This window comes from Protopterus annectens, chromosome 2.part1, assembly GCF_019279795.1.
Source record: "Protopterus annectens isolate FY-2018-M chromosome 2.part1, PAN1.0, whole genome shotgun sequence".
Taxonomy (NCBI): Eukaryota; Metazoa; Chordata; order Ceratodontiformes; family Protopteridae; genus Protopterus; species Protopterus annectens.
Window position 1 is genome coordinate 1,531,280,559 of NC_056729.1, and position 16,205 is coordinate 1,531,296,763.

The 16,205-nt window shown below is 42.1% G+C and overlaps 1 protein-coding gene across 1 annotated transcript in view; it reads left to right on the top strand.

Annotated features, from left to right (window-relative positions):
• Positions 1–15,964, top strand: part of PANK4 (pantothenate kinase 4 (inactive)) — a 1,309,469-nt gene extending 1,293,505 nt beyond the window's left edge. The window contains exon 17 of the mRNA XM_044063577.1: positions 14,294–15,964. Within this exon, the coding sequence (XP_043919512.1) occupies positions 14,294–14,507 (214 nt within the window). The 3' untranslated portion in view covers positions 14,508–15,964. The remainder of the gene's footprint in view (positions 1–14,293) is intronic.
• The last annotated feature ends 241 nt before the right edge of the window (positions 15,965–16,205 follow it).

Genomic DNA, 16,205 nt, shown 5'->3' on the forward strand with positions numbered 1-16,205 from the left:
TTCAAATGATGAGCACTCCATTTCACCTGATTCTCCAGTAGAAGAAGCTTCTTTTGAAGAGATAGACTTAAATATGATGACTCATTTTGACTGGGAGTCTAAGCAGGTTTCAGAGGTGCATAAAAGATACTACAACCTTTTAGAAATGGGAACCCCTGCCCCTTTCCCTATACATCCTTCTCTTGAGGCCATTCTGGATACATTTCAGTCCACTTCTTTTGTCCTTCACTCCTAGCCTCTGGCTTCCAAAAGACCTGACAGGTTTTATAAAGTCCATGATTATCTTAAGTTTCTGTTTAAAAATCCTGTGGTGGACCCTTTTGCAGTTTCACTTTTGTCTGCTAAACTCTTTCCCAATGCCAATGCCCTCCTTTCAGACAAAGATAGCAAGGCTGTGGGTAGGTGGGGTAAAAAGTTCTCAGCACAACAGTAATGTGGGACATAAACAAGGAGAGACCAGATCTTACCAGTTGTGCATACTGGCACAGGAAGCCTGGGATCTTGCCACTAAGAAAAACATATAATTCATAGAAACCTGCATCCCATCACAGGACAGTGTGCTTGACAGACTCTTTAAGCAGGTCCTTAGAAGACCCTCACAAATGGACCCTGAATAGACAGGGTTTCCAGGGCGTCCTTCCCCATCGGGGACCCCTTGGATAGATCCGTTTGCTTCATAGACCAACAAACAGCTGCCACTGTATTGCACAAGGGACCCCTCAGCTTGGAGGACAAATGTGCTTTCTTTTTCAATTTCCAGTGCTGCCTTCATTAGGTCAGTCCTGTCTGGCCTTGTGGATAGTTCTACTGATTTTTAACCAACCTCCCTTAATTTCCCCTTTAGCTTTGGGAATCACCCATGTGTTAGGAATACTGTAAAAGTGATTCCAGTCAGGACCCAATACAGCTGTGCAAGAACTTACCATAATGGTAGGTGTCATGCTGACCATTTTTGCAGTATTTCTTCCCATCCTCCTTCCTCTCTATCCTCTTATCATCCCCTTTCTCCATTGTTCTCTCTCAGTTCCTATACCCTGGGAAACACCTTAGAACAGAGGGGGCTTTCTTACCACTTTATACTATGCCCATCCTAGCTGACCAGTTTTCTGTCTCTGGGGTCTTCAGGCTGCTGGCTTGGAGATAGTCTGAAGAATTACAATCATACATCTGCCTGTATACCCCTATGCTTGAGATCTGAGCTCACATATCTGATGTATGAGGCTGAGAAGGTAAAGCTTTGGTATCCCGGCCAGATGACAGCAGTGACCGTGTGTTAAGACTACTGCAAATGTGATCAGTAGGACATCTACTGCTATAGTATGTTCTTGCACAGCTGTACTTTCATAGCATTTGCTCCCAAATAGGTAGGTTGGAAGGTCTCCAAAATAACCGTCCAGATGGCTTTTAAGCTGCACGTTTGTCATGCTCTTCAAGAAGTAAAACATTGACAATTAAGCCAATAGCTCATTTTACAAGGCCCATTTCAGTTTCTACAGCATTTTTCATAAACTTTTCTGCTAATGAAATTTGGGTAGCAGCAACATGGTATACATTGTATACCTTTAGCAAGCATTACAAGCTAGTCATTTGTAAAACTAGAACCTCTTTTGGTGCTACAAGTGTCAGAGGTATCCTGTCGTGATGCCATCCAGGTAGTTTGAGATTCTGTCCCAGTAGTCAGATCACATTGACTAGATGAAGTAGGATACTGAAGTTATTTATTTACTGTAATGCAAAATTATTTTCATCCTGGTCCATCCAATTTGACATTCTTCCCGCCTTCCAAATTGTTACCTTTCCAGAGGGACCTGGCAGAACAACTTGGAAACCATGTTGCCTCTCCCTATTCAAAACTGAATCTGATAGCAGAAGGAGCTTAGAGAATTATAGAAGATTTTCTGAAGGAGCTTGATGGCAAGGAGCACAATCAGAAAGCCGAATTGGATCTAGCAATTGGTTTGTGCATCAATAGACTTACCTGGTAGACTAAGATGAAAAGGATCTAGTTTTGTGTTAAGTACATAACTTTGATTTATGTCTTTGTCTGACAGCCCTCAAAAGTGCATTTTCCCTTCTTATCTGATCTCTGAAGCCCTCATATTTATCCATGATTTTTGCAGTCATCTCAACTGTTGTATTGATTAAGTACCTATTAAGTATAAATATGATGTGGAATGCAGGAGTTAACTCATGATAGAACTCTCAGGTAAATGTTTTTTATAATGGGAGAAGAAAGGTGAAAAAAAAAAAAACATCCACCATCTGGAAAGGTATAAGCATGTTTGTTGGGTTCTTAAGCATGTCATTAGGTTAGGAAAAATAAGGCTGAATATGAAATAAAGGTGTATAACTTTTTGAAGAATAAGAGCAAGGGCTTTTTTAAATATATTTGGAGCATTTTAAGTAATGCCAGTTACTGCACCAGACTCTAATTGATCGGCACTGCCTACTGTGATACTGAAGCCATACCAGATGTCCCAGCTGACAGTTTTGCTCAAACTTTTTCCCTCTGTTGAATCTTTTAACCGTGCTTGTCTTATCACTATAAACCAGTTCCTGGCAGCTGTTATCAAAACTAAAAATACAGCTCTGTGTACTCGGACAAGATACCAGGCTACCTTGTTATCACTAAGTATGGCTGATCCCCTCCTTAAGCTGTTTAGTCTCACCCTGTCCACAGAATGTGTACCTGAACTGTGGAGACAGCAGTTTTGGTGCCTTGTCGTAAAGTATTTTAACTGATGCAGGAAATTGTTGTCCCCTTAGCCTCACTAGTATTGTCTGTAAAATCATGGAGTGGCTTTTAGTCTCATTAGCAGTAAAATTGGCAACTTGTATTCAATCCTAGTTACTACAGTCTCGGGAAGAGCATTTCTTGCTTCATTTGTTCACCCTTTTTGGGAGGTAAGACTGTTCGAGATAGGTGAAGGCTTCCAGCCTAGTCAAAAATAATTTGGTGCATAATTCTATCATTTGTAAAAACTGTGAAATGTTGAACTTAAAACAATATAGCAACATTCCCCTCTGATGTAAAGAAAGCTAAGTCAAGCATTTCTTGTTGGTCCTTTGAAATTAAAATTATTTCATGAGTGCCTTTGATGTTTAAGTCTGCTTCAGTCCAGCTAGATGAAGGCTTCCTGCCTCTTGTTTTAAGGCTAATGTTAATGACCAGAATTTACATGTGGAATGTCCTTTATTGCTCTAAGTGTAAAAGAATATAAATGCAGTTTCTGTCAGTCTGGGAACACCAGGAAAGTGTGAAATGATATAATGTTTTAACAGAACTGCAGTTTCAATTTAAACAGTGAGAACCAGAGATTATGACGTATTTTTATCTTGACATCCAACTCACAGCACTGCCTGTTTTCTTATGCAAGTTATTTTAGACTTGTGTTTTCTTTTAGAGAGCTAGAAATGAGAAAGTTTAGACTGTGTTTTTCTGTGATGTCAGAACTGTACTTCTGAACTATTATAAGTATTTCTGAGTGATCTCTGAACTCTTGACCAACACTGACTGTGTAGTAGAAAGTATTGTCTTGTGGTTTTAATTATTTACTGTAAAATATTTTAATACCTTTTAACTGTGGCTGGTTTTGTGTAGAGATAAGTTAAGCTCTAAGAGTACATTGCATGTATATAAGGATCCTGTACGAGGTCACTCTTATAAGCCTTGAGACTGTTTAGTCACATCTGCCAATTGGATATTAATATTGCACAGTAATAATTGGACACCCTTTTAAGGGCCTTTGAGTAGCTGATAAGTATTAGCTGGGTGGTGGCAGTAATTACTACCGTATAGTCTGGGTAAAAGGGGCACAGCTGGAGAACCTGTGCCAGCCTTCCCCAGAAGTGTATGTGTGGTTGTATAACCTCTGATCTCAATGTGTGTGTGTGTGTCAGCTACTTGGGCAGGGACATGAAACACTGGTTGGTCAGAGAGGGTGCTGGAGATTTTAGCTTACCCAGCTAGGCTGAGATCTGGACTCCTTGATTGCTGGGTCAGGGCATGGGCGTCACATATGTGGCTGGCAGTGGTGGGATATCCACATCACATATTAATTAGTTGGCAAATACTAATTGGCTTGTAGTGGTGTGGACAGTGTGAATCTTGTAGCTTGTGTACAGTGAGCTTTGAAGGTGTTTTGTACTCTAAAACAGCCATGCAGTGAATATTCATAGTTCAGATCGCAATTGTTTTATTTCTTTTGTTAGCTTAGTTAGTCAGGGTGAGCAGGCAACATATCAGCAGAGAGCGTGGAAAGCTGACAAGGAGACAGCTGGCGGATATGTGCCAGGCTAGGGTACTGGTGCATGGAAACCTGACTAAGGCAGACCTGATTGCAGCCTTGGTTACAGCTGCATCAGAAAACAGCAACCAGGAGGACAGTCAGACTGGCAGTGGAGATATAATTCCCTCGAAGAATGGACAGCTCAAACTTTCTGCAGTGGACTTAAAAATCCAGCTGGAGCTAAAGAGACTTGAGTTGGAGGCCATGCGTGTGGAATTAAAAGCAAATGAGAGACTGCAACGTTTGCAGGCTGAGGAGAATGATAAACTGTTACATCTGCAAGCTGATGAAAAAGAAAAGCAGAGGCGGCATGAGAAGGAGATGCTGGCTTTTTGCCAGAGTCATGGAGATAATGGGGAAGGGAATAACTGGACCCCAGAAGCACAAAAGGTCACTAAATTTCTTCCGCAATTTAAAGGGGATAATTTTGATAGTTTCATTCATATGTTTGAGAGGGTATGTAAACAATATGAAGTTGGCCAAGGGCTCTGGGCACGGTTCTTGACCCCCTTACTCCATGGTAAAGCTGTAACTGTTCTTTCCAAAATGTCTGATATTGAATGTTTTGATTATACTGCTGTAAAGAAATGTCTTTTAGAACTGTTTAAATTAACACCTAAACCTATAGGAAAAAGTTTTGTGAGCATAGACTCAAGGCAGATGAAAGTGTGTGTGAATATGTTGCTGAATTGAGCACTTATTTCCATAGGTGGGTGAGTGGATGTCAGGTCACTACTTTTGAAGGGCTGGCAGACCTTTTGGCGCGGGAACAAGCCCCTAGCACTTTGTCTGAGGACATGAGGATCTGGTTAACTGATAGACAATGTGCTACTTCAGACGAGTTGGGGAAGTAGGGAGACCTTTACCTGGCAAGCAGAGCAGCCCTGCACAGGAAGGGGACCCCCAGTACTGCTCATGGGTCTAAAGGAACCCATGGTGGACAGCACAGACTACCACAACGGAATCTGCCAGTAGCAGAGGAAGCCACTAGTCCAGGTACACATCCAGGAGCTAGGGTTAAATGTTTTTAATGCAACCAGTGGGGCCATGTGGCATACAGATGTCCACAGAGGCATGGTGGGGAGCAAAAGTTGAGGGAGCCAGTAAGTGGGAAAGACAAAATGCCAGTTGTATGTTGTCTTGAGACAACAGGGGTATGGAACTACCATCCTGCAGATGTCTTGATAGGGAAAGATTTGGATGAGGCAGTACCATGTGCGTATGCAGTTACACGCGGTCAGGCTGGGAGACAAGCATGTGGGTTTCTTAGCCTGGGGGAGACCCAGACAGACTGCATACTTGTAGCCTGGACTGCTGAGGTGGTTACTTCAGGGAGGTAGCTACTCTGTAGCAGTGAGACTGAATGTGAGCCACAGCTGCTTGTGGGTACTGATGTTCCCTTGGACAGAGTGACTGCAAAGGTAGAGGTGAATAGTAGTACCCAGGCTGACAATGAGTCACCACTGTCAGAGGATGCCAAACTTCTGGTGGAAGGGGAGCTGGGAAGGGTTACAAGGAGAGAGTTGAGACGGGCTTAGCTCTCAGACCCTACATTGCAAGGCCTGAGGCAGGTAGCTAGGGAGGCACCTGATTCTCAAGGAAAGGGGGAATCTGTATACTGGGACAAAGGGTTACTGTACAGAGAGTGGACCCCTAAGGGAGGGTTAGAAGGTGAGAGTGTACAGCAGTTGGTAGTGCCTAGAGCCTACTGTTTGGCGCTTCTAGCCATAGCCCATGATATTCCCTTTGCAGGTCATATGGGCATAAAATGTACAAAGAGTCATGCAGAAATTCTATTGGCCTGGAATTTCCAAAGATGTAACAAGGTACTGCAGGACATCTGAGCAGCGCCAAAAGGTAGGCAAGGCAGGAGACAAGGTGAGAGCTCCTTTATACCTTTGCCTTTGATTGAGGAGCCATTTCAGAGGGTAGCTATGGATATTGTGGATCCTCTGAGTACCCCAAGTTCCACAGGGAAAAAGTATATCCTAGTGGTAGTGGATTATGCTACACGATACCCTGAGGCAGTGGCTTTGTCCTCCATTGAGGCAGCGAAGGTGGCAAATGCTTTGTTAGAGAATTTTAGTAGGGTAGGTTTCCCAAAAGAAATACTGACTGACAGAGGTACCAGTTTCATGTCAGACCTGCTGGCTTGTCTGTGGAAGTCCTGTGGGGTGAAGCACATGAAGACCACACCCTACCATCCCCAGACTAATGGTCTTGTTGAGAGATTAAACTCTACAATCAAGTCCATGCTATGGGCATTTCCAGATCAGTTTAAGAGGGGGTGAGACAAATATTTGCCCCGTCTGTTGTTTGCTTACAGAGAAGTTTCCCAGGAATCCACAGGTTCATAGTTCATAGGTTCATAGTTTAGTACTAAACTAACTGCCCTTGTGAGCCATTTTAAGCCTAGCCAATTATCCCTTGTGAGACTCAAACCCTGCACCTTGTGCTTGCAAGGCAAACACCTTAGCCATTGAGCCACCATCCCAGCCCTGGGAAGGTTTTTTGCCGTTTGAGTTGCTGTATGGGCATAGGGTGAGGGGACCACTAGATTTAATTTGAAATGGGTGGAAAGGTGAGTGCGAGTGTCACAAGGAGTCATACATCCTAAACCTTAGGACAAGGCTCGGGGAACTCATGGGCTTGGCCCATGAGAACCTGGCACAACCCCAACAACAGAAAAAGGTGTGGTATGGCAGGAATGCTCGAGCCAGAGAGTATGCTGTGGGGCAGCAGGTAATGGTTCCCATTCCTGTTAGACACAACAAGCTACAGGCAGCTTCGGAGGGACCCTACAAGGTGGAAAGAAAGGTAAGTGATGTTAACTACATGGTGGAACTGCTAGGCAGATGGCAGGGGCACAAATTGTACCATGTTAACATGATGAAACCTTACCATGATAGGGAGGCCTTTGTGCTGAGCATTTGCAGTGGATTACAGGAGGAGTCTGAGGGAGATCTGAGGACTGATCTCCGAGATCTGAGGACTGATCTCCTCAGTGAGGCTCGGGCTGACACCTCAGTGGAAGGGGTAGCAATGTCCCAGCAGCTATCTCCTACCCAGGTTCGAGAAATCCGAGCAGTGATGGAGGAATTTGGGGACATGTTCACTGGGAAAACAGGGTGCACCCACCTGGTGCAGCACCAGGTGGATACAGAACCCCAAAGGCCTATTAGGCAGGCCCCTTTATAGAGTACCTGAGATAGTCAAGACAGACCCTGAGGGAGGAGGAGGAGGTACAGGAGATGTTGGAACTAGGGGTCATTCAAGAGTCCAACAGTCCCTGGGCCTCCCCAGTGGTGCTGGTGCCAAAGAAGGATGGCAGCACCAGCTTCTGTGTGGACTACAAGAAATTAGTCACACAGAGCCGGATGCTTACTCCATGCCTAGGACAGATGAGGCCCTAGAGCAGCTGGATGGGGCTAAGTATCTTACAACTATTGATCTTACCAAGGGTTACTGGCAGGTGCCCTTGACTCCCAGTGCTAGAGAGAAGTCAGCCTTTGTGACTCCTTTTGGCTTGTATGAGTTCACAAAGATGCCCTTTGGGATGAAGAATGCCCCAGCGACTTTTCCAGAGGCTGGTAGATCGATTCCTAGCAGGAGCAGGAGGGTTTGCCCTTGCTTACATAGATGATATTGCCATCTACAGCCATTCCTGGCCAGAGAACCTTCAGCATGTCAGGGAGGTGCTGGACAGACTACAGAGGGCAGGGTTGACCATTAAGCCGAGCAAATGTCAGGTGGGTATGGCAGAGTTCTACCTAGGACATAGATTGGGGAGGGTAAGATAAGGCCAGAACTTGCCAAAGTGGAAGCCATTCTGGCATGACCTGCACTTGTTACTAAAAGGGACAGCAAGGTGCTACAGAAAGTTCATCCCCAGTTATAGTACCATAGCTGTTCCCCTCACAAACCTGACAAGGAAGGACAGGCCAGATAAGGTAGTGTGGACCCCAGCATGTGAGCAGGCATTCCAGAAGCTTAAAGTAGCTTTGGGAGGATCCCCTGTGTTAGCCAGTCCAGATTACAGCAAAGAATTTGTTGTGCAGGGGGATGTTTCAAACCATGGGGTGGAGGCTGTACTTAGCCAGATTTCTTCAGAGGCGAAGAGCACCCAGTGGTTTATTTCAGTCGTAGGCTCCAACCCAGGGAGGAATGCTATGCAGCTGTAGAAAAGGAATGTCTAGCCATCATGTGGGCATTGCAGAAACGTCAGCCTTATCTGTATGGAAGGAAATTCACTGTTCTGACAGATCACAACCCTCTAACATGGTTAAACAGAGCCAGCCAGCAAAATGCCAAGTTGCTAAGATGGAGCCTAGGGTTGCAAGCAAATGATATGTCAGTGCAGCACCGCAGTGGGAATAGCAATGCCAATGCAGATGGGCTCTCAAGACAGGGAATGGGGTGAGGTACACTCAGATAGACCTAACCCTCTCAAGCAGCGTTTCTCAAGGGTCACTTGAAAAAACTAGCTTGAGTTCTCTGGAGAGAGGAGAAGTGTGAAGACTGGTAGAGATGGGTGAAGGCTGCCAGCCTAGTCAAATAGAATTTGGTACATAATTCCATCATTTGTAAATACTGTGAAATGTTGAACTTAAAACAATGTGGCAACATTGCCGTCTGCTGTAAAGAAAGCTAATTCAAGCATTTCTTGTTGGTCCTTTGAAATTAAAATTATTTCATGAGTGCCTTTGATGTTTATAAGTTGGCTCCAGTCCGGCTAGATGAAGGCTTCCTACATATTGTTTTAAGGCTAAAGTTAATGACCAGAATTTACATGTGGAATGTCCTTTATTGCTCTGAGTGTAAAATAATGTAAATTCAGTTTCTGTCAGCCTGGGAACACCAGGAAATTGTGAAATGATGTAATGTTTTAGCAGAGCTGCAGTTTCAATTTAAACAGTGAGAATCAGAGATTAAGCATTTTGTCTTGACATCCAACTCACACCACTGCCTGTTGTTTTATGTAAGTTATCTTAGACTTGTATTTTCTTTTAGAGAGCTAGAAATTAGAAAGTTTAGACTGTGTTTTTCTGTAATGTTAAAACTGTATTACTGAATTTCTTTAAGTATTTCTGTGTGATCTCTGAACTCTTGACCAGCACTGACTGTGTAGTAGAAAGTATTGTCTTGTGGTTTTAATTATTTATTATTAAATATTTTAAAACCTTTTAACTGTGGCTGGTTTTGTGTAGAGATGAGTTGAGCTCTAAGAGTACATTGCATGTATACAAGGATCCTGTACCAGGTCACTCTAATAAGCCTTGAGACTGTTTAGTCACATCTACCAATTGGATATTAATATTGCACAGTAATAATTGGACACCCTTTTAAGGGCCTTTGAGTAGCTGATAAGTATTAGCTGGGTGGTGGCAGTAATTACTACCGTATAGTCTGGGTAAAAGGGGCACAGCTGGAGAACCTGTGCCAGCCTTCCCCAGAAGTGTCTGTGTGGTTGTATAACCTCTTATCTATAAGTGTGTGTGTGTGTCAGCTACTTGGGCAGGGACATGAAGCACTGGTTGGACAGAGAGGGTGCTGGAGATTTTAGCTTGCCCAGCTAGGCTGAGATCTGGACCCTATAGCTGTGCCAGTGGGGAGTCTTATTGGGGACCTGGGGAGCAAGGGAGCGGCCAGCCTTGGACTGACTGTGATCGCTGTGCGCTCTTAAGGGAAATTGCACTTTACTGTTTGCATTTGTTATCCTTTCCTCATATATGAGACGCCCTCTCTGATGTTAGTGGTGAGGATTGAGGCTCCTTGATTGCTGGGCCAGGGCACGGGTTTCACATTGACTGCCATTGACGAGAGTCATTCTGTCCATGCTTCTTTTCTTAACCTTGGTAAGGCATTCAGTGTAATTCCAATACAGACATTGTTAAACTTAACCAACTTAAATATTAACCCATACATTGGTTGATGGATTGCTAATTGGTTGTCTGATAGTACAGAGTTGGTAGTGCCTTGTCATCTGTTGGATTAGTCTGTAGTGGAATCCCTCAGGACTGCTACCTGGGTACTCTTTTCTTTATTTACTTCTCTGATGTGAAGACAGATGTCCAAGGTTTGTGAATGACTGCAAACTGCATTCCATTGTTCGTGTCCTTGCAGACTATATATATATATTTTAGGAAGGTTTGGTGAATTTATCACCTGATGTTCTGAACATGGTCTATAGACTTAATAGATTAAATTGTAGTGTAGTTATGTTTGGGGAAACAAGCCTTCCCAGTGATTACCACATAAATGGAACCACACCTAAGATTACTGCAGTTATTAGAGATCTAGACACTCATTGACAAAGAGCTGTCCTTTGATCATCGTGTCAGTTGTATGGATTTTTGTTTCATTGCCCAGTTAATCATCAAAGCTGTATCCTCAAGATGCAGAGAGATCTTAGTCTCCATATTTTCTTCCTTTATTAGGCCAACCATTGAAAAATGCTTGGATTGGTACATGTCTAACCAGTCATGTGTCCAGCTTGAAAGCCCCTAGTGTTTAACCAACATAATCAAGTGGCACTCTTCACTATCCATTTAGATTAAAAAGTCAGACATTTTTTCTGTTTCACACAAACTGCTCAGTGGGAATTTGGCTTTTCTTTCATGCTATGAAAGACCTTGTATTAATCAAGCTTCTTCACCTCAGAATCACCTGCAGTGTTCAAACTATTTATGCCAAAATTCTCAACTTACGTCATAACAGAAATGGTCAAAACCTGTCTTGACCTAAAACTTACATCTTGAGTAGCTTGATTACCTAAATGATTCTCTACCTGTCAAATAAATTTGCTTTGTGTATTAGTTACTCTTTGCAGCTGTTTAGCATAATTTCAGGTTAAGTCTCTGATTTGATGGGTTCACATAAATTTACCATATTAATTAGTAGGTTAGCACATATTAAGAAGGCAGTTAAATCTACTGGTGCTGCTTCCTAGGGAAAATGGCTAAGTTATATAGGGATGTTCGAACCGATTGCTTAGTACAAACTTGTAAACTTAACTGGAGGCTAGTAGCTTCCGTGAACACCATGGCCATCCCTTCTGTGGAACCAGTGTTTATTGATGAATCCACTGTCACTCCACTGCTGCTTCTGGGAGGGCTGATGCCCAGTTTTGTCCTTTAGCAAACTGCAATGAAACATTTTGTTCTTAACTCAGGGCGCTGACTTCTCCGTAGTTTTGTGTGTGTGTGTGTGTTGGGGGGAGACATAAATTTCCTTCAGCCCATAGTTGTCCCTATGTAGCTGGTGGATGGGGCGGCCTGAGAGGGTGATAAGCTGAGCAAGAATGCTTTTTTGCATGCCCTGTGGCTTAGGATCTCCAGCATTGTGTCTCATCTATTTCGTTTCTGGGGCCATGTGGTGAAGTAATGTTGGCCACTTGGAGACACTTCTTGATTTTGGGATCTGAATTTTATCATCACCCAGTAAACTTCCATGTTGGCGATAACCTCACCATTTGTCTAAAGTGGATATGCCAGCTAGGGAAAAGTGCAGATGAATGTGCATGCATTAACCTGGCTATATTAGTCGGTGGGGGAACAACCTATAGAGCCTTTTGCTTGATTCCCCCTTTAACAGAATTAACCTCTTTGGACAGGGGTTTCAGTCCTTTCCTTGAAACATTCATAGTTGTTCTACAGCTTCACTAACATGTAATAGATTTGTGTTCTTGTTGCATAATTTGCTGTTCATTTAGAAGGAACAGGAATCTGTTTAATGAAAGGCTGATGCTCTTAGTTGGCTGCCACTCATGGGTTGATGAGTCTTTTATCCAGTCCCAGGGAATGGCATCTGTTGAAGCTAAGCAGTTGTACGTCTCCCTGTTTTGGGCCCACTTGCTGTTGCACCGTGTTGCTTCTCTGCACGGCCCTGTGGGTGAACCAGGAAGTAGTCTTGGCTTCACTGATTGAGGAGAGGAAGCAGTCTTGGCCCCTTCCCTTTATTTCTTGCATGAGTACCTTATCGTCAGCCCTTTGGGTTGGAATTCTTCCCTTATCTTCTCCTTAGGGAAGCAGCAGGGACCTTGGAACACATAATTACTTGTTCCTTTTGGAGAATTCACTATTATTTGTTGCTGCTGCTTTATTAGATCTGGTCTAGTGCTATGTTGTAGCTGCTGCATTTTGAATTCTTTGTTTTTTTAAGACTGTTTCCTTCAGGAGCCCTCGTCTTTTGTGTGCCATAGTACTTGCTCCTTAGAACTGTACTGGTTAGGGTAGTGTACTTGTCTCAGCATGCTCTGGAAGTTGTATGTTTTGGGTTAGTTTATCAGTCATTTATATATGTACCGTAATTGTGGACTTTGATGAAAATGATTCCACCAGTCAAGCGGGGGGATGGGGTGGGGCAGGACTATACTCAGGCTCTTACTGGATCCCATGAAGGACGGGCCCTTGAGACCATTTCTGGGCCACTTCAAGCAAAACAAGTTTCTGGTGGTAAAAAGTTCAAGGTGTAAACTTTTCAGACAGTCTTTCTCTTACTTGTTACTGTATGTAGCCATTTATGGTCCACTAGACATGAAAGATACTTGTCTGCTTAATTCTGTCGGGAGCACAGGAAATTCCTGAGGTTTATTGCAGGATTACAGTATTTCCAGTTTATATCCTTGCACTTTTGGCTATCCACTGCCCTATGGTATTCATAAGATGTTTAGCTTCTGTGTTTTCCCACTTTAGACTAAAATGCATTCATATTCACTCTCTCCGTAATGACTATTTCCTCCTCCCTGGAGGAACTGCCTAAAGCTGTGGACTATAACGTATAATGCCTAGCAGCCCTAAGAATCTCCAACTGTCAAAAAATCCATTCTTTCCCCTTCACCCAAGAAGATTTTACTAAGTAATGTCTTGGCAACAAGAAGAACAAATTATAACTTCCTCAAGATCAGACCAGTACTATTGACGGTCTTCCATTTGTACGACTCCGGGGCATTTTCATTCCTTCAGCCCAAAATTCTAAAACATGTGCATGTCCACACACAACTCCCCAAAAAGGAAACAACCCAGTAACCTTCCACAAATCAGTAGTGACAATAAGGCACCTCAGAAATAGGTCTGTTAGCTTCACTCCACAATTACCAGGTCAGAGTTTTGTTAGATGATTAGTTAAGGGTCCATCTGGCAGTGGATGTATTTTAAATTCGATGGAAATGGAAGACTCTCTTCCACTTTATCCCTAAGGTCCTCCAGAAGAAAAGACAGGACAATGCCAACCTGTTAGTTTCCCTCTGTTGTCCAAGGCTGCACTTGTTCTCCCAGCTGCCATAGTTAAGCATCGAGAATCGCACACTTGTCCATCACTGTCATGGCTTATTGACCCATTATGAAGGGATACTAAAAACTGGAATTTAGCAGCATAGAAGTTGTGATCATAATCCCATACTTGTCCTTTTTTTCCACCCTGATGAAATACTGCATATACTAATATAATGGAGAAAACAATTTTGGGTGAGTAGCAGAATATTTACAGTACAGTAGGAAAAGAAGAAATTCCTGTCAGATAATTTGTGGGTATATATTGCGCCCATATTTATATTGTGTATGTGTTTCAAAGGGCTTTTGTATTGAAGTGTCATCAGCTGTAAGAGATGTTGTGTTGCAGTTAAGGTTACTGAAAAAGGGAAGATTACCTTGAATCATAGAAGCACTCTCATTTGTAGGCCTGTCACTTGAGTTTTTCCTAAACGCATTGTATTCATTAATGCTTATTTCTTGCTGTATTGAGTTCCAGCAAATTTTAGAAAAGTTGTGTTTTCCTTTAGGAAGCTTAAAGGGGAGCTAACCAGCAAAAGCATCTTTGTGGTTGCATCATAAAGAATAGAATATGGGGGATATAGGGTTCATTGTTGGGGTGACCTGAACAGAAGAGAGACTGAGAGGCAGTAAACAGAAAATGAGAAAACTGCAGCATTTGAGAACATGGTAACAAATGCATTTATAAATGTAACAGCAGCACTTAACCATTTTTTAAACTTTTATATTTTACAGTCGGTTAGACAAAGGACTTGCTGTGCTGGTGAAGAAGAGGAAGACAGACCTTGTTATAATTGAAGGGATGGGCCGTGCAATACATACAAACTACAATGCAGTGCTACGCTGTGAGAGCCTAAAGCTTGCAGTTCTCAAGAATGCCTGGCTTGCTGAGCGGTTGGGTGGAAAACTGTTTAGTGTTGTGTTCAAGTATGAATTGCCACCTCAATGATCAACAAGGGCAAGACAGGTGATGAGGTGTAAAGAAACTACCTTAGACAGCTGTAGACTTGCACTAGTATCCCTCCATGCAGCTGCCAAGGATGTGTTGAGCAGAAGTGGTGGATGCCCAAAGTCTGAACAAACTATTATTTATGTCATGCTTTTTAAGTACAGAAAAGCAATAATACATAATTTGCTGTGTATATAGTTGTATAATGTCATTGTAATGATTGTTGCATACATGTATTTTAAAATGTTTTGACAGGTCAAAAGTAAGGACTTAACCTTTTGGTTGCTTTTCACTGAGACAATCATAATGAATTCTGTTTAAATGTCTATTTTTTTAATGCGTTCACCTGGAATGAAAAGCATTCTGACAGAAAGGAAGGAGAGTGTGGAGTTACTTAAAACTGCAGGGGTAAAGTAGTGCAATACTTAAATGAGTACAAGGACCACTTTTATTGTATTATTTTAACCATGTTGTCAATGCCATTTATTGCACTGGATTTCATAGCCAGAAGAATCTGTGACCATCTTCTCATCCACTGTAGTGCCATAACTGGTTGCTAGCAGAAAAGAGACTGCCCTATGCCTAGGCCAGAAGATGAGAAGTAAATTAAAGCAGGGAATTGACTTGAACAATAAAAATGTTTCTGTAAATTTTATGAAAGTGTGCCAGTAATGTCATGTAAAGTTACTTAAGCTAATCATTCTCTCTGCCCTTTAAATGACCATCTAAATCACTTGCCATTGTACATGGAAAGGGAAATTATACAACATTCATTACATGTCCTGAAAGATTTTAGCACCACCACCGCCACCAGTATAGTGTTTTTCTCAGGAAAAAATATTTTTGTAAAAATGTTGTGCCTCACAAAGGGTGACATTCCCATGAGAAAATATTTTTTTGTCTTAACACACAGTGAATGACTTCCTCATACAAAATTGCTTGTGATTTTTTTTTTTTTTTATGGAAGTGCTTCCATTATGTAGTAGTTGCAAACAGTTTATATATTAATATTGTCATTCTTCCTTGTGGAATTTATTTCCCCATTCTTAACCAGTTTCACTCTCTCCATCCTGACTATATATCGGTGCATCGAACAGTATTTTGTTTTTGCTACTGCAGCTGTTGAGACAGCAAGTATGAATTGCATTTTGAACATCTCTTAACATATTAATTTACCTTCAAATGTCAGTCCAGTAGAGGCAGTCTGAAGATTACTTTCATTTATGTATGAATTGGTTAAAAATATTCCCCCAAATAATTTGTTGTATTAATTTGTAAGTTTAACAAAAAGCACATGTACTCCTCCACTTGATGGCAAGATGATACTTCTGGTGTTCAGGCTTCTAAACAACTTATCCAGGATGTTGTAATAGATTTACAAAAACTTCAGAGCACAGAATACTCTGGTAGCACAATGGGAAACATTTTCTAAAGTGTAATAAATATTTTAACATTTCTGCCTTTGAGAATTGAATGTTGATTCAAATCTATCACTTGATTTTGAAAATGTCCATTTACAAGCTTTATATTCTGGTAGTGATGCCACCAGCTATTGCTTTGTAAGTGTATAAAGAAAGAGTAACCATGATGCAAGCTGTGAGTTACAAAGGCACAAAGGTGACATAAATCCTCTTATCAAAACAGATGTCTTTCCTAACCAAGATTCTGGGGATTGTGGATATACCAAAAAAAAAAAAA